The following is a 16,953-nucleotide window of genomic DNA, read 5'->3' on the forward strand; positions in this document are numbered from 1 at the left end:
CTGGCGGTGTGCTTTGGATCATTGTCATGTTGAAAGACCCAGCCACGTTTCATCTTCAATGCCCTTGCTGATGGAAGGAGGTTTGCACTCAAAATCTCACGATACATGGCCCCATTCATTCTTTCATGTACCCGGATCAGTCGTCCTGGCCCCTTTGCAGAGGAACAGCCCCAAAGCATGATGTTTCCACCACCATGCTTTACAGTAGGTATGGTGTTTGATGGATGCAACTCAGTATTCTTTTTCCTCCAAACACGACAAGTTGTGTTTCTACCAAACAGTTCCAGTTTGGTTTCATCAGACCATAGGACATTCTCCCAAAACTCCTCTGGATCATCCAAATGCTCTCTAGCAAACTTCAGACGGGCCCGGACATGTACTGGCTTAAGCAGTGGGACACGTCTGGCACTGCAGGATCTGAGTCCATGGTGGCGTAGTGTGTTACTTATGGTAGGCCTTGTTACATTGGTCCCAGCTCTCTGCAGTTCATTCACTAGGTCCCCCCGCGTGGTTCTGGGATTTTTGCTCACCGTTCTTGTGATCATTCTGACCCCACGGGGTGGGATTTTGCGTAGAGCCCCAGATCGAGGGAGATTATCAGTGGTCTTGTATGTCTTCCATTTTCTAATTATTGCTCCCACTGTTGATTTCTTCACTCCAAGCTGGTTGGCTATTGCAGATTCAGTCTTCCCAGCCTGGTGCAGGGCTACAATTTTGTTTCTGGTGTCCTTTGACAGCTCTTTGGTCTTCACCATAGTGGAGTTTGGAGTCAGACTGTTTGAGGGTGTGCACAGGTGTCTTTTTATACTGATAACAAGTTTAAACAGGTGCCATTACTACAGGTAATGAGTGGAGGAAAGAGGAGACTCTTAAAGAAGAAGTTACAGGTCTGTGAGAGCCAGAAATCTTGATTGTTTGTTTCTGACCAAATACTTATTTTCCACCATAATATGCAAATAAAATGTTAAAACAACAGACAATGTGATTTTCTGGATTTTTTTTTCTCAGTTTGGCTCCCATAGTTGAGGTCTACCTATGATGTAAATTACAGATGCCTCTCATCTTTTTAAGTGGTAGAACTTGCACTATTGCTGACTGACTAAATACTTTTTTGCCCCACTGTAGGTGTCCCAATATGGAGAACGGTGAACTTCCGCCGCTTGGAATTCTGGGATCTGGACGGAACAGGATGTGAAGACATTACAAGGTAAGTATATAATAAGATTCTGTGCTTCCTGATCTACAGCTCTTAGAAGACTCCTCAACGTTGTCAAATTGATTCCCCATCACTCCTCCATGCCCTTTGAAGTGGTAGGAAATGTAGGTAACCTGCACTGCTGGTTGTGTGCACATGGAAACATCCAGTATAGGGGATTTCAGTATGGCTTATTTTCAACACGTTTCGACATTCTCAAACTTGTTCTGGAGAAACACAAACCACTACTGAAGAAGATTGAAAACTTCGAAACGCGTTGAGAACTGGATTTTTTTGTGGACACACAACCAGCTGGGCAGGTCACCCACATTTCCTACCACTTCATTATCACAATGGATCCGCCAACCTGTGGAGCTGCTGCAGCTGGGAAACCTTTATTGTAAAACCTTACTTGTGTTATCTCACATAAACCTGGTAGGTGAGGAACATCGCTATAGCGTATACATTTTATATTGGATAAAACCCTACTGTGCTTGATTTGTCCCCACAGCTAATCCCCCATGCTCTTTGATAGGTCACAATCTGTGAAGGTAGGGCAGGGAAAGCAGAGCAAGGAACGAGACATCACATAAGAGCTGTAAATACACATACTAAGATTATTGTACTTGTTTTTATTATGTATACCCCTCCTCACATGTAAAGCGCCATGGAATAAATGGCGCTATAACAATAAATAATAATAATAATACTCGTTCCATGCTCCTTCACAGCTTTTATGGGATGTATGAGCCATGACAGATAAGACAACAGGGACAGTGAGCGGATCGTCAAAGCCAGGAGGCTTGGTCAGGGAGGACCAAACCATGCCCCCTGATCGGAGACTGGGGAGAGGGGTCTTGGTCAGAAATGTGGCTTGCATGTAGAGAAATAAATTAGCCACGTTCCCTGACCTGGGATGTAGCATCCCAGAATGTCGAGGGAGCGCTCAGCATCAGTGCTGTGATGTCAGGTCACAGAGCAGTCGTAAAGTCACAAGAAGTGGAACTCAAGAACAGCAAGAGGAATGTAAGCTTTTATAGCTTTTGATAGTTGTATTTAAATCCACACGCTAGCTGACTTAAAGGGGAACTCTGATGAGATGATAAAGTAGGCTGGTTTGCATGTAAAAAAAACCCACATCCATTTTCAGGTCCGTGTCATTAAGGCAGTCCTATTACGGTACTTTATTTACTTTCAGTCTAGTTCGTATATTATTATTACACAGTTGCTTTCTCCTAGGAGGGCCGCAGCGTCTGCTGGAAAGTCCTGCCGGCATGTGATTGACCACATGAACTATAGTAACAGACTTTCTGCTGCATCATTAAATAGGAATATAAAAATCATTGTTTAGTATTTCACTTTAGGACATTACTTTTGTTACATATTGCTGCTGTTTACGCGCTGCGCTACACAATTTGTTACAATTGTATCCTCTTTCTTTCTATTTTGTTACTTTTAACCAGGTCATACCATGCACGCAACACACTGTCCAAGGCAAGCCAATTTTTAGAAAGCAATCTTCATTTTACATTTAATATTCCTTTATAATAACAATTAAAAAAAAAAAAGCACCGTATTCACTCTACACATAGGACATTCACAATGCTTGCTCTAGCTTCAGATCTCTCCGCTAAACATGAAAAGCCTCCGGGATGCAAAGCATTCACCCACGACCTTGTAACAACCTCCACCAGTGTTATTCTGTTACACATTTGGGTTTCTGAGAAGGAAGTGCGAGCATCTCGGGTTTATGATGTCCAGCTGTTACTAAGAACAGAGAAAAATGTCCACAATGTTCCCACATATGGGATAGCATGAGCTATGGAGCTAAAGTACAAATATTAATCCCGGCAGTATTAATGTTCATACACTGGTCTCTTCACATACTCTAACAGGAACATTGTAATGTCGATCATCCTCCGTTATGAGCGTTACCACTGGCCAAGCAGCCTGGTCATTAGGATAGTGGGTAATAAATTCATCTGTTCCGTATTTGTACAGTCTATACACTTTGATGGTATGTTGCAACGCATATCCTAGAAGAAACATTTCAACCTAAGGGAAAAAAAAAAATTATTGGATCAAAGGGTTGTTCGAATCATGTGAAATCACATACAGTGGCATGATTGACATCTCAACTGGTGCTGGCAGAAGAGAAAGAAGGAAGGAAGAGGATTTAGAGACGCAAGGAAGGACGGAAGGAAGAGGATTAAGGGAAGGAAGGAAGGACGGAAGGAAGAGGATTAAGGGAAGGAAGGAAGGACGGAAGGAAGAGGATTAAGGGAAGGAAGGAAGGACGGAAGGACGAGGCTGAAGGAAGGACGAGGCTGAAGGAAGGACGAGGCTGAAGGAAGGACGAGGCTGAAGGAAGGACGAGGCTGAAGGAAGGACGAGGCTGAAGGAAGGACGAGGCTGAAGGAAGGACGAGGCTGAAGAGACGGAAGGAAGAACGGAAGGAAGAGGATTAAGAGACGAAGGAAGGACGAGGCTGAAGGAAGGAAGGAAGGAAGGAAGGAAGGAAGGAAGGAAGGAAGAGGATTAAGAGACGGAAGGAAGGACGGAAGGAAGAGGATTAAGAGACGGAAGGAAGGATGAGGATGAAGGAAGGACGAGGCTGAAGGAAGGACGAGGCGGAAGGAAGGAAGAGGCGGAAGGAAGAGGCAGACGGAAGCAAGAGGCGGACGGAAGGAAGAGACGGACGGAAGGAAGAGACGGACGGAAGGAAGAGACGGACGGAAGGAAGAGACGGACGGAAGGAAGAGACGGACGGAAGGAAGAGACGGACGGAAGGAAGAGACGGACGGAAGGAAGAGACGGACGGAAGGAAGAGACGGACGGAAGGAAGAGACGGAATGAAGAGACGGAATGAAGAGACGGAATGAAGAGACGGAATGAAGAGACGGAATGAAGAGACGGAAGGAAAAGACAGAAGGAAAAGACAGAAGGAAAAGACAGAAGGAAAAGACAGAAGGAAAAGACAGAAGGGAGGAAGAGAAGGAGGACTCCCTTTTCTCTCCTCACACTGGGATGTCAATAATGTATGGGTGTGCTGTTGGAAAGATTGCCAGCATTTTAGGCCTAGACCGGGTACCAGCACACCCGCACTAAACGTTAACCCATAATCATCAACATCAGTGGGTTTTTTGATCAGCAGGTTTTTTGATCAGTGGGCAAGGTGACATGTACACGCACAGTTTTTTTTTAAAACACCATTTCAGATATTATACATGTTGTACTTCATATTCAGGAGTGCCAATAATGTTGACCACAAACGCATATGATATATGCATCATTAAGGAGTTACAGTTGGCAAAGTTAGTTCCCTTAAAGGGGTTTTCTGGTTTTAAAAGAAAGGTCTATATGTGACTGCAGACTGCCAAACCCTGACAGTATGTGATTCACACACTGGCCAGATTCTCCTGTATTATGTGCCAGTTGGCAGTCACATTATTACAGTATGTTTGTGATTTGCATACTTGCAGTCCTGTGCCAACTAGTCACATCCAGTTTCTCGAACTAGAAGAGAATTGAGTGAACCCAGATGAGAATAGTCATCGCATGACCACAAGTCTGTGAATAGAGTACATGCGGCCACGTAACGACCAACTGGCAGCGGCAATACAGAGTGGCGTCAGTGTGTGCCTGGCATATGGTCACATGGAGTAACTGCAGACGTTTCTTCAGACCCAAAAAAAGTAGGTTTTTCTTTTAAAACATGACATGCCTCCTTGATAACCGTACCTGCTCCAGTCCTCCAGAGTGCCCCACGTGATTTAAGTGATTCTTCAGAAACTCACAAGGATTGTTGGAGGTGTTCCGAGCAAATAACAGCCATGAGAACACAGGAACTTCTGTGCCATTTTCACTGGCATTAAATAAGTCAATAGCCGTTTTCAGCATCAGGAACTTCACTGCCTCATACAAGCAGTACTCCTCTTCCTTCTGGAAGATCTCATCACAAGCAGCTTGCTTCTTGTCCGATACCTGGATCTCACTCAGTTCGGACCACTGGGTAAAAACAGACGGAAAATAAATATAAAACGTCAGCGCATTTATGGCATGGCTGGTGTTGTGGAATGAAAGGTAAGTGGGGGGGGGGGGGGAAACAAATAAAAATCACCAAAATTATTTCAAAAGATTTCATCTGGCTCTCCCAGACAGATGAAACAAGCGATTCTGGGTGCTGAGAGCAGTCACCAGACAAGTCTCATCTCCGGGGGAATAAAAGCATTGGCAGTCCGATATCGGCCATGTCAGATCCTGAAATCCCCAATACACATTAGAATGTTGGCTGAACCTGTCGATATCAGAGGGTCCGGCCGGCAGTCTATGGTATATGGGGGCGCTGTGTTCTTGTTCCATTGAATGCAGAGATTCTGAACAGCGGGTATACTGGGAAGGAGTCATGTAATCTAAAGGAAGGCATTGATAAGCTATAGGACTTTACAAAGTGTATTCATTTTGCATGCGCTTTTGATTTTTGGAAATTATCGCTTTCAATGGTGGTTGCAGAGTACCTGCATATATAATTGTCAGGGGACAACGAAAGACCTTAATCATTCTCTGTGATCAGCAAATCTTAATTAAAAGGGAAATCTGTCAGCAGGATTCCACCCCCAAACTATGTGCAGAATTATTAGGCAATTTGTATATTTAGACGATGAATTTTATTATTGAACAACTACAGTGTTGTCGATCAATCCAAAAGGATAATTAATAGTGATGAGCGAATATACTCGTTACTTGAGATTTCCAGAGCACGCTCGGGGGTCCTCCGAGTATTTTTAGTGCTCAGTGATTTAGTTTTTCTTGCCGCAGCTGAATGATTTACATCTGTTAGCCAGCATAAGTACATGTGGGGATTCCCTAGCAACCAGGCAACCCCCACACATACTTATGCTGGCTAACAGATGTAAATCATTCAGCTGCGGCGCTAAAAACAATCTCCGAGCACTAAAAATACTCGGAGGACCCCCGAGCGTGCTCGAGAAATCTCGAGTAATGAGTATATTCGCTCATCACTAACAATAAACCTAATACCTGAATATTTAAGAAAGTAAAAGGTAGGTTTGGTCTTCCTTAGGAGAATCTCTGAATTATTTCGTAACCATTAGGCTATGTGCCCACGCGCAGAAAGTAAGCAGAATTTTCCTGATAAAATCCGGACTCCCTGCGCAGGAAATCCGCTTGCGTTTTTATATAGTTTTTTGCGCTTTTGTTTTGTTTTTTTTTTCTTCAATTGTCCCAATACAATTCTATTGCGGGGAAAACAGCGGATTTTCCGCAAAATTAGTGAACATGCTGCGTTTTTTTCCGCAATGCTTTTCCACCGCTAAAAATCCAGAACGTGGGCACATACTGTAGCCTTAGTGTGCAGAATATTATTCAACGGAATCCAAAGATAAGCTTTTCCATCTCATTAGTTTATTTTCATCTGTTAAAGTGAGAATAATAACCGAACAACTAAAAAACTTACAAAAATACGTTTCTGACATTTGTCCACAAACTGGACCAAGTGACATGACACCAGCAGATGCGGCCTCGCAAAGTAAGTAACTGACTGGCCATGTAACGGTATTGCTTGAAACAACAACTTGCGCATATAAATAGTTTGCAACGAAATATGGAAATACGGTGGAAGAAAAACACAAAGGGGCGTTCTAACTGAGGTCTTGCTGAGCAGATCAACTCAGAGCTCAGTTATATTCATTTTTACTTTATATTAGGTTAGAAAAAACAAAAAACAAAACGAAGAAACAAACAGTCTGGATTTCAGAGATGTGTAGTCCTTTGTTAATAGGAAATAAAACGTGGACTACAGAAGACAGACATTGAACAACTGTGTCTAAAATAACACTGAATATACTCAAGAAAAAAGGTCCCCTCCCGGACTATCCCACCCTTTCCACGTCCTGTCCGGATAACAAGTAATAAAATGGTATAGATAATTTACTGAAATAATTTCCTCTTTCCCTTATACTGTATTCAAAGATTGCTTTAATGAACATATAAAGAGGTCATATCCATTATTTTAAACAAACGGGGAAAAAAAAAAAGTTCACAGACACTTCTGGTAGCTAGCCAGGTCACCATAGATCAACTGCATTACTAATGCACAGTCTTTAGCTGAACTACACCAATCTTCCATGCATCCCACCGCCTTGCCCCAGTGAGTAATGTCCTGCTGGTGGCACATTCTGTTCTTACTACCTCTCCTACCACCCCTCTCTGCAGCACAGAATGCCACCCATACAGTCCTCTTCTCTGCCTCTACAGATTGGTTACATGCTGGCAGCAGATCCTTTACATTACTTATCTAGTCTACATGAAAACAACTGCTACACAGATATGTGCAAGATCATGAAAAATTTAAAAATCATAAGTTTTCAGCCTGTAAATCCACTTCCATTAATTTCAAATACTTAATATAAAGCTCAAAATACCTGTTTGGGAGTATATATTGGGGAAAAAAAGTGAAATCATCATCATTTGATGAAGCTTTAATCAATATACCTAGAACGTATCCATAATGAGGAGCTTTCATGCATTTACAGACTTTGGCGATAAATGAACGATGAATGTACCTTTTTCTGCAGCAACTCCAAGGACTCCTTCAGCCGAACCCAGGTTTTTGTGCTTCCATACGAATGCCAGAATCTCCACAGTTTTATCCATTCATATTTTTTCATAAGTTTTTCAGGTAACTATCAATAAATTATAAAATAATGTTATTACTTATAATCCAACCGAAGAAAATAAAGTTAGAACTTCACAAAACATTAGTTCCCATCGGAAAGGACAAGTTCTACACACGTTTTCCATCATCATGGCAGGCGAGTTGCATGTACCTTGTCTGTGTTGGATAGTGATGGCGTGAAGGAATTACATTGGCTTCAGACGTCATAGCCCATATACCGCTGCAGCTAATCACTAGCCTCAGAGGTATACAGCAAGATACTGCTGAGGCCAGTGATTGACTGCAGCAGTCATGAGGTGGTAAAATGACATGTACATGTTTTATTATATTGTATTTGATGTTATACTCTTTATTTTAGCAATTTTGTGGCCGTTTATTTAACTAGATGAACCCCTGTAATATTAAACTCTGCCTGATAGTAGAAAGCCCAGAGAATTAGGTGTCTATTAGGTAGCCACAACCGTATAATTAAAAAAATAAAAAAATGGGACTATAGAAAAAAGGCTAATAAATAAAGTGATATATGTGAATAACAGTTTGAACGCTGCAGACTGGCATCATCAATTCCTTGGATATCTTTTTGTTTTCCTTTCCTGTTTTATACAGTTCAACTACCTTTTCCTGTGGATCCATTGACAATTCTTTCCACATGACTCACGATCCAGAAATGTCAGTGGCTGGATGAAAGATGTAAGAGTCAGTCTGGATCTCAGAAACTCACTCAGCTTTTATGCACACACACTGATTACAAGCAAACAGGTGAGGATGTTACCTTTAGTAGCCATTCAAACCGATTGTGCATGTTATCAGGCCACAATCACCAGGGTATGTGAACTTATGATCAGGGTCATTTGGATGTTTTGGGTTGTCATTATGATTTAAAAAGAGAAAACACAGTAGTCTGACAATAAATGGCTTCACCCAACCACTAAGCATGAGTGAAGAAAACAATTTTGCGGTTATCATTTCTTGCCAGAAAAAAGGCCAAGAAAGCAAAAAATCTGCCTGGGAATGTAAACGTCTGTTGGTTAAAATGTGGTCTTATTAGGATATTGAGGAACTCTTATGATCAGTGGTGGGATAGGGGGGGTCTGTGTTCCTGTCAACTAGAGCAATAAATAGTTTCCAAACTGAGCAGCAAAGCTCCATCTACTGTTTAGTGGCTGTTCCCAGGTCCTGCAATTCAGTTGCGATCTGACACCGATGACCTAAATAAGGCCGTCAATATGGTAGTAGTGAAACCTCCATTAAACAATTGCTATTCCAAGCTTGGTGACATTTAGTAAGAGCCAGAATAGTGCATGTTTCTTGGCATTCGATAGTGATACTGCCTCCTGGTGTTCTCTAGTCTATAGGACATGTATAAGAAGGTCTCAGGAGAATATTACTACATGAAATGGCAACAATCCTGAGAAAACATGGCAATGATGGGATCACTCTACAAACATACCAATGGCAACTCCTTGCGCTGTACGCTATTGTGGAGTAAATGGCTTTATGCGCATTCAAAAAAGGCACAAAACCTTAACTATTAACATGCCTACAGTATTTTACAGAATTCTCCATCCCCACCCACAAAATCCTCCCTTGTCTGTTATTAGCATGAACTGGCATTGTTTGGCAGCAAATTCTTGTTTAGTAACTAGTCACATAGGGAAAAAAAATTCCCATAGTTTTCACTGCAGCGGACTTCAAGAAAATGTCTGCCTCCGGCGGCGCATGAATAGATTGAGACCTTGGGAGTAGATGTCTCAGTCTGCAAATGCGCCACCTCCGTCGTCCATTTACTGAAGTCCACTGCATTGAAAACAATAGGAAGCCCGGGGGCTCCGACAACTTTTAGTGAAAGTCTGGAGCCCGCTGAAGCCTCGCATCGCCCCACACCTGCCGCCAGCTTCTTGCAGCAGCGACCCCACTCCAGATCAAAAGTGGCAAGTATCTGCTCTTATTTTATTCCAGCTGCTCTCAAGTATTGCGGTTTTCGCTTCTTTTAAATCTTCCATATGGTTCCAGAGATATGCAATGCGCAATGCCGAATTAGCAAAGACCATAAAAATTAGCACTAAATAAAAAGGTCCATATCTTTGCAACTATATGGCAGATTAAAAATAAAAAAAATTATTAATAGAATAGTCAGAGGAGCTGTGGGAATAAAATAAGAGCAAAAACTGTCCCATTTCGCCCTGATTTGGCCACTGTGAATTAGTCATAATACACAATATACTGTACATAACCAATAAGCTGGCATGTGATTTATTGTAATAGCAATGCTCTTGGACGTGTTCACAGTGCATTAATTTTCTTTAAAAATAAAATTATACCCATGTGCAAACGTTTTAAGTTATTATTAATGAAGAATAGGTTCCTAGGCATGCTTTTTCCCGCTAAACACTAGCGTTTTACAAGCATAATTAGCTTACAGAATGCTAGCGTTTTCCAAGCGATCTGTAGCATCGCTTGGAAAACTGATTGACAGATTATGTTTGACAAGTGTGACCAACTTTTTACTATTGATGCTGCCTATGCCGCATCAATAGTAAAAAGATATGTTAATAATAAAAAAAAAAGAAACTAAAAATCGTGATATTTTCACCTTCCGGCGGCCCCCGCTGCCTTCCCGATCCTCCCAGGAACTCCCATTCCTAGTGATGCCTCGCGACAATGACCCCAAATGACGTAGTATCACGCGAAACCGCTACGTCATCACAGGTCATTGCCGCAAAGCATCACTGGGAATGGAAGCATCGCGAGGAGCGGGAAAGCTGTGGGAGACGCCGGAAGGTGAGAGTATCACGATTTTTAATTTTAATTTTTTTTTTTTACAGGTATATGGTTCCCAAGACCTGGAGGAGGAGTCTCCTCTCCTCCACCCTGGGTACCAACCGCACATGATCCGCTTACTTCCCGAATGGTGGGCATAGCCACATGCGGGAAGTAAGCGGATCAATGCATTCCTATGTGTGCAGAATCCCCGCGATTCCGCACAAAGAATGAACATGCTGCGTTTTTTTCCAAAATGCGATTCCACTGCAGAAAAAAACGTAACGTGTACAAAAATTGCAGAATGCATTCTTTTTTTCGCAGTTTTATTGCGTTTTTATAGCGGAAAATCCTGGACGTGTGCACACAGCCTTAAGTCTAAACTTGAGTCTTTCTGTGTTATCTTCTGCCCACATAATAACAATATAAAGATAAAAAATAATAAAGATTCACATTAAGGGGGTTCACTATATTTGACATTTCCTACATGTGAGCAGGGTTGCTTACCAATGATCATAAAGTGTCCTCCCCCATTGATCGACTGTGACCTTTGGGTAAAATTGGCAGTAAGTGCAGTAACTTCCTTGCAGCGCCTCCACAGGAGAAAGCAAACTTTACATGGTTCCTAATTTAATCAATGGGCTGAATGTGTAATGCAGGACAGGTCACCCAAAATGAAGATCCTGACCAGATGACCCATTTGTTAAATAAAATACAAATTAAACTTTTTACACCAAAAAATAAAAAAGTAAAGTTTGATAAACGAGCATTTTGTCTCCTTTAGAATTTGTAATCCTTCGGAAAAACTAGAATGTCCTGGAGCAGCAACCATTTCTTTTGTCCATTCATCCCAACAATTCCAAGCATTTAGCCCACATTATTCTTCTTCTCTTTTTTTGGACTTTGTTTAGTTCTGGATTTCAGATTCATTTCTATACTCATACAATGCAGTCCCCTTGACATGGGTTGACCAGTTCATTAAACCCATGCTTCTATATAATACCCACCTTGCCTATCTACAGTTGAAACCAGAAGTCTACATACACTATATAAGAAAACACATATGCCTCTTTTTCTCAATATTTGCCATGACATCAGAATAAACATTTCGAGAGAGAGAGAGAGAGATCGAGAGAGAGAGAGATCGAGAGAGATCGAGAGAGATCGAGAGAGATCGAGAGAGAGATCGAGAGAGAGATCGAGAGAGAGATCGAGAGAGAGATCGAGAGAGAGAGATCGAGAGAGTGTGTGTGTGTGTGTGTGTGTGTGTGTGTGTGTGTGTGTGTGTGTGTGTGTGTGTGTGTGTGTGTGTGTGTGTGTGTGTGAGAGAGAGAGAGTGTGAGAGACCTCAGGAAGCCTCCCAAGAAAAAGTACCCAAAGCCAGTCTGACCAAGCCATCAACCTCCATGGCCTGACAAAAGGTGAAATCCAGAAGATGGTACACAAAGTCAAAAAGGAATATCTCAGCATCTGGAGGAACGACAAACAAATCCCAGAAACTGATGATATACCGGAATCTACAGAGGGAGTACAAACTGCCCCATATCTAGAGAAACTAGAAAACCCCAAAGATCGACAGATCCTGAGCCGGTACAGACTGAGCGCCCACAGCCTACTCATCGAATCCGGGCTGCACCCCGGGCTGAACTACAAGCCCCGAGCGAGCAGACTCTGCCAGCAGTGCCCCCAGGAGGCTGTGGAGGATGAGGCCCACTTCCTGCTGAGGTGCCCCAAATACTCCGCAGTGAGGGACACTCACTTCAAGAGACTGTCTGATCTCCTCCCAGACTTCACCTCCAAGGAGGAGGAAGAGAAACTGCCGATAATACTGGGAGAAGAGGAAAGTGCAGCGGCCGTAGCAGCGGAATATGTCAGTGCCTGCCACAGACTAAGAGGAGCCTGATATGTCATGGACTCCCGTACCCAACACTGGACATATCCCTATCCCCCGACTAAAGAGCCTGATATGTCATGGATTCCTGTACCCCACCCTGGAAACATCCCCTATCCTCTAAAAGGAATTTGATATACCCTGGACCTCTATATGCCTCCCTCCCCCACCCACGTATTTTTACCATATGCTTTGGCAATGCTAACATGTACTTAGTCCTGCCAATAAAGCACATTTGAATTGAATTGAATGAGAGAGAGAGAGCGAGAGCGCGAGAGCGAGAGAGCGAGAGCGAGAGAGAATGGGAGAGAGAGAGAATGAGAGAAAGAGAATGAGAGAGAGAATGAGAGAGAAAATATATATATATATATATATATATATATATATATATATATATATATATATATATATATATATATATATATAATTTTAAGGCATTTGTATTACTTCATGCAAAGTTAAAAGTTTACATACATTTCGTTAGTATTTGGTACCATTGCCCTTAAGCTGAATGACTTGGGTCAAAAATTTGGGATATCCTTCCACAAACTTCTCACAACAGTTGGTTGGAATTTGGGCCCATTCCAGCTGACAAACCTGTTGTAACTGATCCAGGTTTATAGGTCGCTTTGCTCACACCTGCCTTTTCAGCTTTTACCATAAATTTTCAATAAGATTGAGATCAGGGCTTTGTAATGGCCACTCCAAAACATTGACTTTGTTATCCTTAAGCCTCTGTTACCATTTTGGCAGTATTCTTCAGGTCATTGTCCATTTGGAAACCCATTTCCGCTCAAGCTTTAACTTCCTGGCTGAGGTCTTGAGATGTTGCTTCAGTATTGCCACACAATCTTCTTTTCTCATGATGCCATCTATTTTTGTGAAGTTCACCAGTCCCTCCTGCAGCAAAACAACCCCACATCATGATGCTACCACCCCCATGTTTCACAGTTGGGATGATGTTCTTAGGCTTCCAAGCTTCTCCCTTCTTCCCTCAAATATAACAATGGTCATTATGCCCATAAAGTTCAATTTTAGTTTCATCAGACGACAGGACATATCTCCATAAATTAAGGTCTGTGTTCCCGTGTGCATTTGCAAACATTAATCTGGCTCTCAGTCTACCAACCTGTTGTTAGAAAACAGCCTGCTATGATTAAATCAGTTAGAATGTGGAGTCCAACAAATGAACAGGCTTTACAGGATTGCTTTCATCTTACAGACTGGGATGTGTTGCTTGGGACAATGGACGAGTATACAAATGTTAATGAAGTGGTTGGTAGAGTGACTGACTACATTAACTTCTGCACTGATATGTTGGTGCCGACTAAAAAGATTAGGTGTTTTGCAAACAACAAGCCATGGATAACAAAGGAATTGAAGCATTTGCTCAACAGGAAAAAAAAGGCATTTAAACTAGGTGACAAAGGAAATTAAAATGATACAGCATGAATTGAAGCATAAAATAAAGGAGGCCCAGGAAGCCTTCAGAATTAAACTTGAAAAGAAACTGTCCCACAATAATACCAGGGAGGTTTGGTCAGGAATGAAATTACTGACTGGGCTTAAGCTGAGGCCTGAAAATGATCCAGGAACAATGGACAAGGCTAATGAGATGAATGAGTATTTCAATAGATTTAGCAGTACATGTGTACTGCCAACTGATAGTGGATGGGAATTGGGTGCAAATTCTGCAACATCGATATTGGAGGATGAGCAGACTAATTTTAGAGTATCCGAAAATGATGTGAGGAGGCAGTTTAAGTCACTTAACATTGGTAAAGCAGCAGGACCAGATGGACTCAGCTCACGTGTCCTTAAAGTGTGTGCAGACCAGCTGTGTACTATCTTTACGCGCCTATTTAATGGAAGTATACAAACACAGAGGGTACCTGTGTTATGGAAAACTTCCTGTCTGGTGCCGGTACCCAAGACTTCTTCTCCTGCAACCCTAAATGACTATCGTCCTGTAGCCTTAACATCTCACGCTATGAAGGCCTTGGAAAGATTAGTGCTTGCTCACTTAAGACCAAGGGTCAATGCTTTTATCAATCCCCTTCAGTTTGCCTACCGACATAGATTGGGGGTGGATGATGCTATTCTTTCTCTGTTACATAGGGTACATTCATTTCTGGAGACTGACGGAACCATGGTGCGAGCGATGTTCTTCGATTTCTCGAGTGCATTTAACTCCCTTCAGCCACTTTTACTACACAAAAAGATGACTGATATGAAGGTTGAGGAGGGGATGAGAAATTGGATAACTGACTACCTATCAGATCGGCCACAGTTTGTACAGATGGGAGCAGTGGTGTCAAGCAGATTATTGAGCAGTGTAGGTGCCCCCCAGGGAACGGTGCTTGCGCCCTTTCTATTCACACTGTATACTTCAGACTTTCAGTATAAATCTGAACTTTGCCACCTTCAAAAATTTTCGGATGACTCCGTGGTTGTGGGATGCATTAGGGGAGATCAGGGGGATGAGGAATACAGAAGGGTGGTGTCGAATTTCGTGGATTGGTGCAATGGTAACTATCTACAACTAAATGTTAAGAAAACTAAGGAGTTGGTGGCCAACTATAGCAGGATTAAGTTGGAATGCTTACCGATCACTATTGCTGGTCAGGAGGTAGAGCAGGTGGAGAGTTACAAATATTTGGGGGTCCATTTGGATAGCAAACTGGACTGGAGATGCCACTCAGAGTTTGTCTACAAGAAGGGGGATGAGCAGACTGTATTTCCTAAGGAAACTGAGGTCTTTTAATGTGTGTAGCAAAATGTTAGAAATGTTCTATCAATCTGTGGTAGCAAGTGCCATCTTTTTTGCAATCACGTGCTGGGGTAGTAGTGTGCAGGCCTCTGATGCTAATAAGCTGAATAAGATTATTAAGAAGGCAAGTTCTGCTGTGGGCTGCAATCTGGACTCTTTTGGGGAGGTAGTGGAGAAAAGAACTCTGAAAAAGTGTATGGCAATTATGAACAATAATGCACATCCATTATATGAGCTATTCATGAGACAGAAGAGCACCTTCAGGAACCGGCTAATACTTCTGAGGTGTAAGAAGGAAAAATATAGGAAATCGTTTGTGCCAACTGCCATGGGAATGTACAACAATAACATTAGGGTTAAACCACCAAGGTGAATGTCTACTTATTTCTCTACATTTCAGTTCACTCGTTGTGTATGTCCTATTCTATTGTATAATGTTCTTCTGTCAACAAACTGTCATGTCAACTATGGAATTCCTTTATGATTTTTATGATTTAAGTTGTGCTGCTGAAACCATAGTTTCCCACGGGATCAATAAAGTGTATCGTATCGTATTGTATCTTTTATGTTTGTTTTGGAGTAATCGCTTCTTCCTTAGTGGCCTTTCAGTACATGTTTATACAGTACTGGTTTCACTGTGGATATTGACACAATCTTACCAGCTTTCACCATTATCTTTACAAGATCTTTTGCTTTTGTCCTTGGTTGATATGCATATCGAACCAAAGCATGTTCATCTGTATGACACAAAACCCATCTTCTTCCTGAGCAGTATGATCGCTGGACATTCCCATCTTGTTTGTCGAGTTTTTGCTCATTTTGTTTCTTGTAGGTTTTGTATGTTTTATGGCCAAAGTGAACATGCGTTTATGTGCTGCATGTGTACCAACTCAAACCAAGCTCAATTTTTGTGTTTTTTCTTTGTATTTTGACATTCTGTGCAAGCTGCAGTGTGGCCTCCCTCTCCTGAGCTGGGAATTACATTTAAAGGCTTCCCCAGACAGGTGTCCACTGGTTGGGCCCAGTCCTTTTGTCTGCCCTTATTCACACACAGATGTCAACTCTGACACATGGTAAGGTTTTAATATCAGACAGTGTAGGACCTCCCGATCACAGCCACCTTGTCGATTGTGGGATGACTTTTGTGCTATTTTGATCAAAAACAGTATTACTATAAACTCTTATTTAAATGCACTTTTGCTTTTTTACTTATTTCGTTACAGTAGGGTTTTTGCTCATTTTATTTCTTGTAGGTTTTGTTTGTATTTACCTATGTATAATTGTTTCTACAGATGAACAAAGCACCCTCAGATATCTTGCAAGTCCACAATTCTCTTCCTGATATCTTTGCTGATTTCTTGAAACTTTCCCATGATGCTACACAAAGAAGCAGTGTGTTTCAGGTGTGTATTAAAATACATCCACATGTGTGTCTCTGATTAACTCAGATGTTGCAAAAAAAAAACTATTAGAAGCTTCCAAACACATCACATCATCATATGGGCAGTTCAGAATTGTTTAAAGGCATAGTAATCGTAGTGTATGTAAACTTTTGACTTTGCAGTGAGTAATAATAATAATGCCTTAAAACATTGTCTCATTCTGGCATTCTCATTAATAATTCTGGTAATCCTAATTGA

General features: G+C 41.8%; 1 protein-coding gene across 2 annotated transcripts in view; it reads right to left on the reverse strand.

The window, feature by feature from the left end:
• Positions 1–2,698: 2,698 nt before the first annotated feature.
• OTULIN (OTU deubiquitinase with linear linkage specificity) overlaps positions 2,699–16,953 on the reverse strand; it is a 58,233-nt gene continuing 43,978 nt past the window's right edge. For both annotated transcript variants that reach the window (XM_069730599.1, XM_069730600.1), the window contains exons 8-10: positions 7,780–7,899; positions 4,937–5,203; positions 2,699–3,250 (exon numbers count right to left, since the gene is read on the reverse strand). In XM_069730599.1, coding sequence (XP_069586700.1) covers positions 3,059–3,250; positions 4,937–5,203; positions 7,780–7,899 — 579 coding nt within the window. In that variant the 3' untranslated portion in view covers positions 2,699–3,058. The remainder of the gene's footprint in view (positions 3,251–4,936; positions 5,204–7,779; positions 7,900–16,953) is intronic.

Source organism: Ranitomeya imitator, chromosome 6 (genome assembly GCF_032444005.1).
Source record: "Ranitomeya imitator isolate aRanImi1 chromosome 6, aRanImi1.pri, whole genome shotgun sequence".
NCBI lineage: Eukaryota > Metazoa > Chordata > Amphibia > Anura > Dendrobatidae > Ranitomeya > Ranitomeya imitator.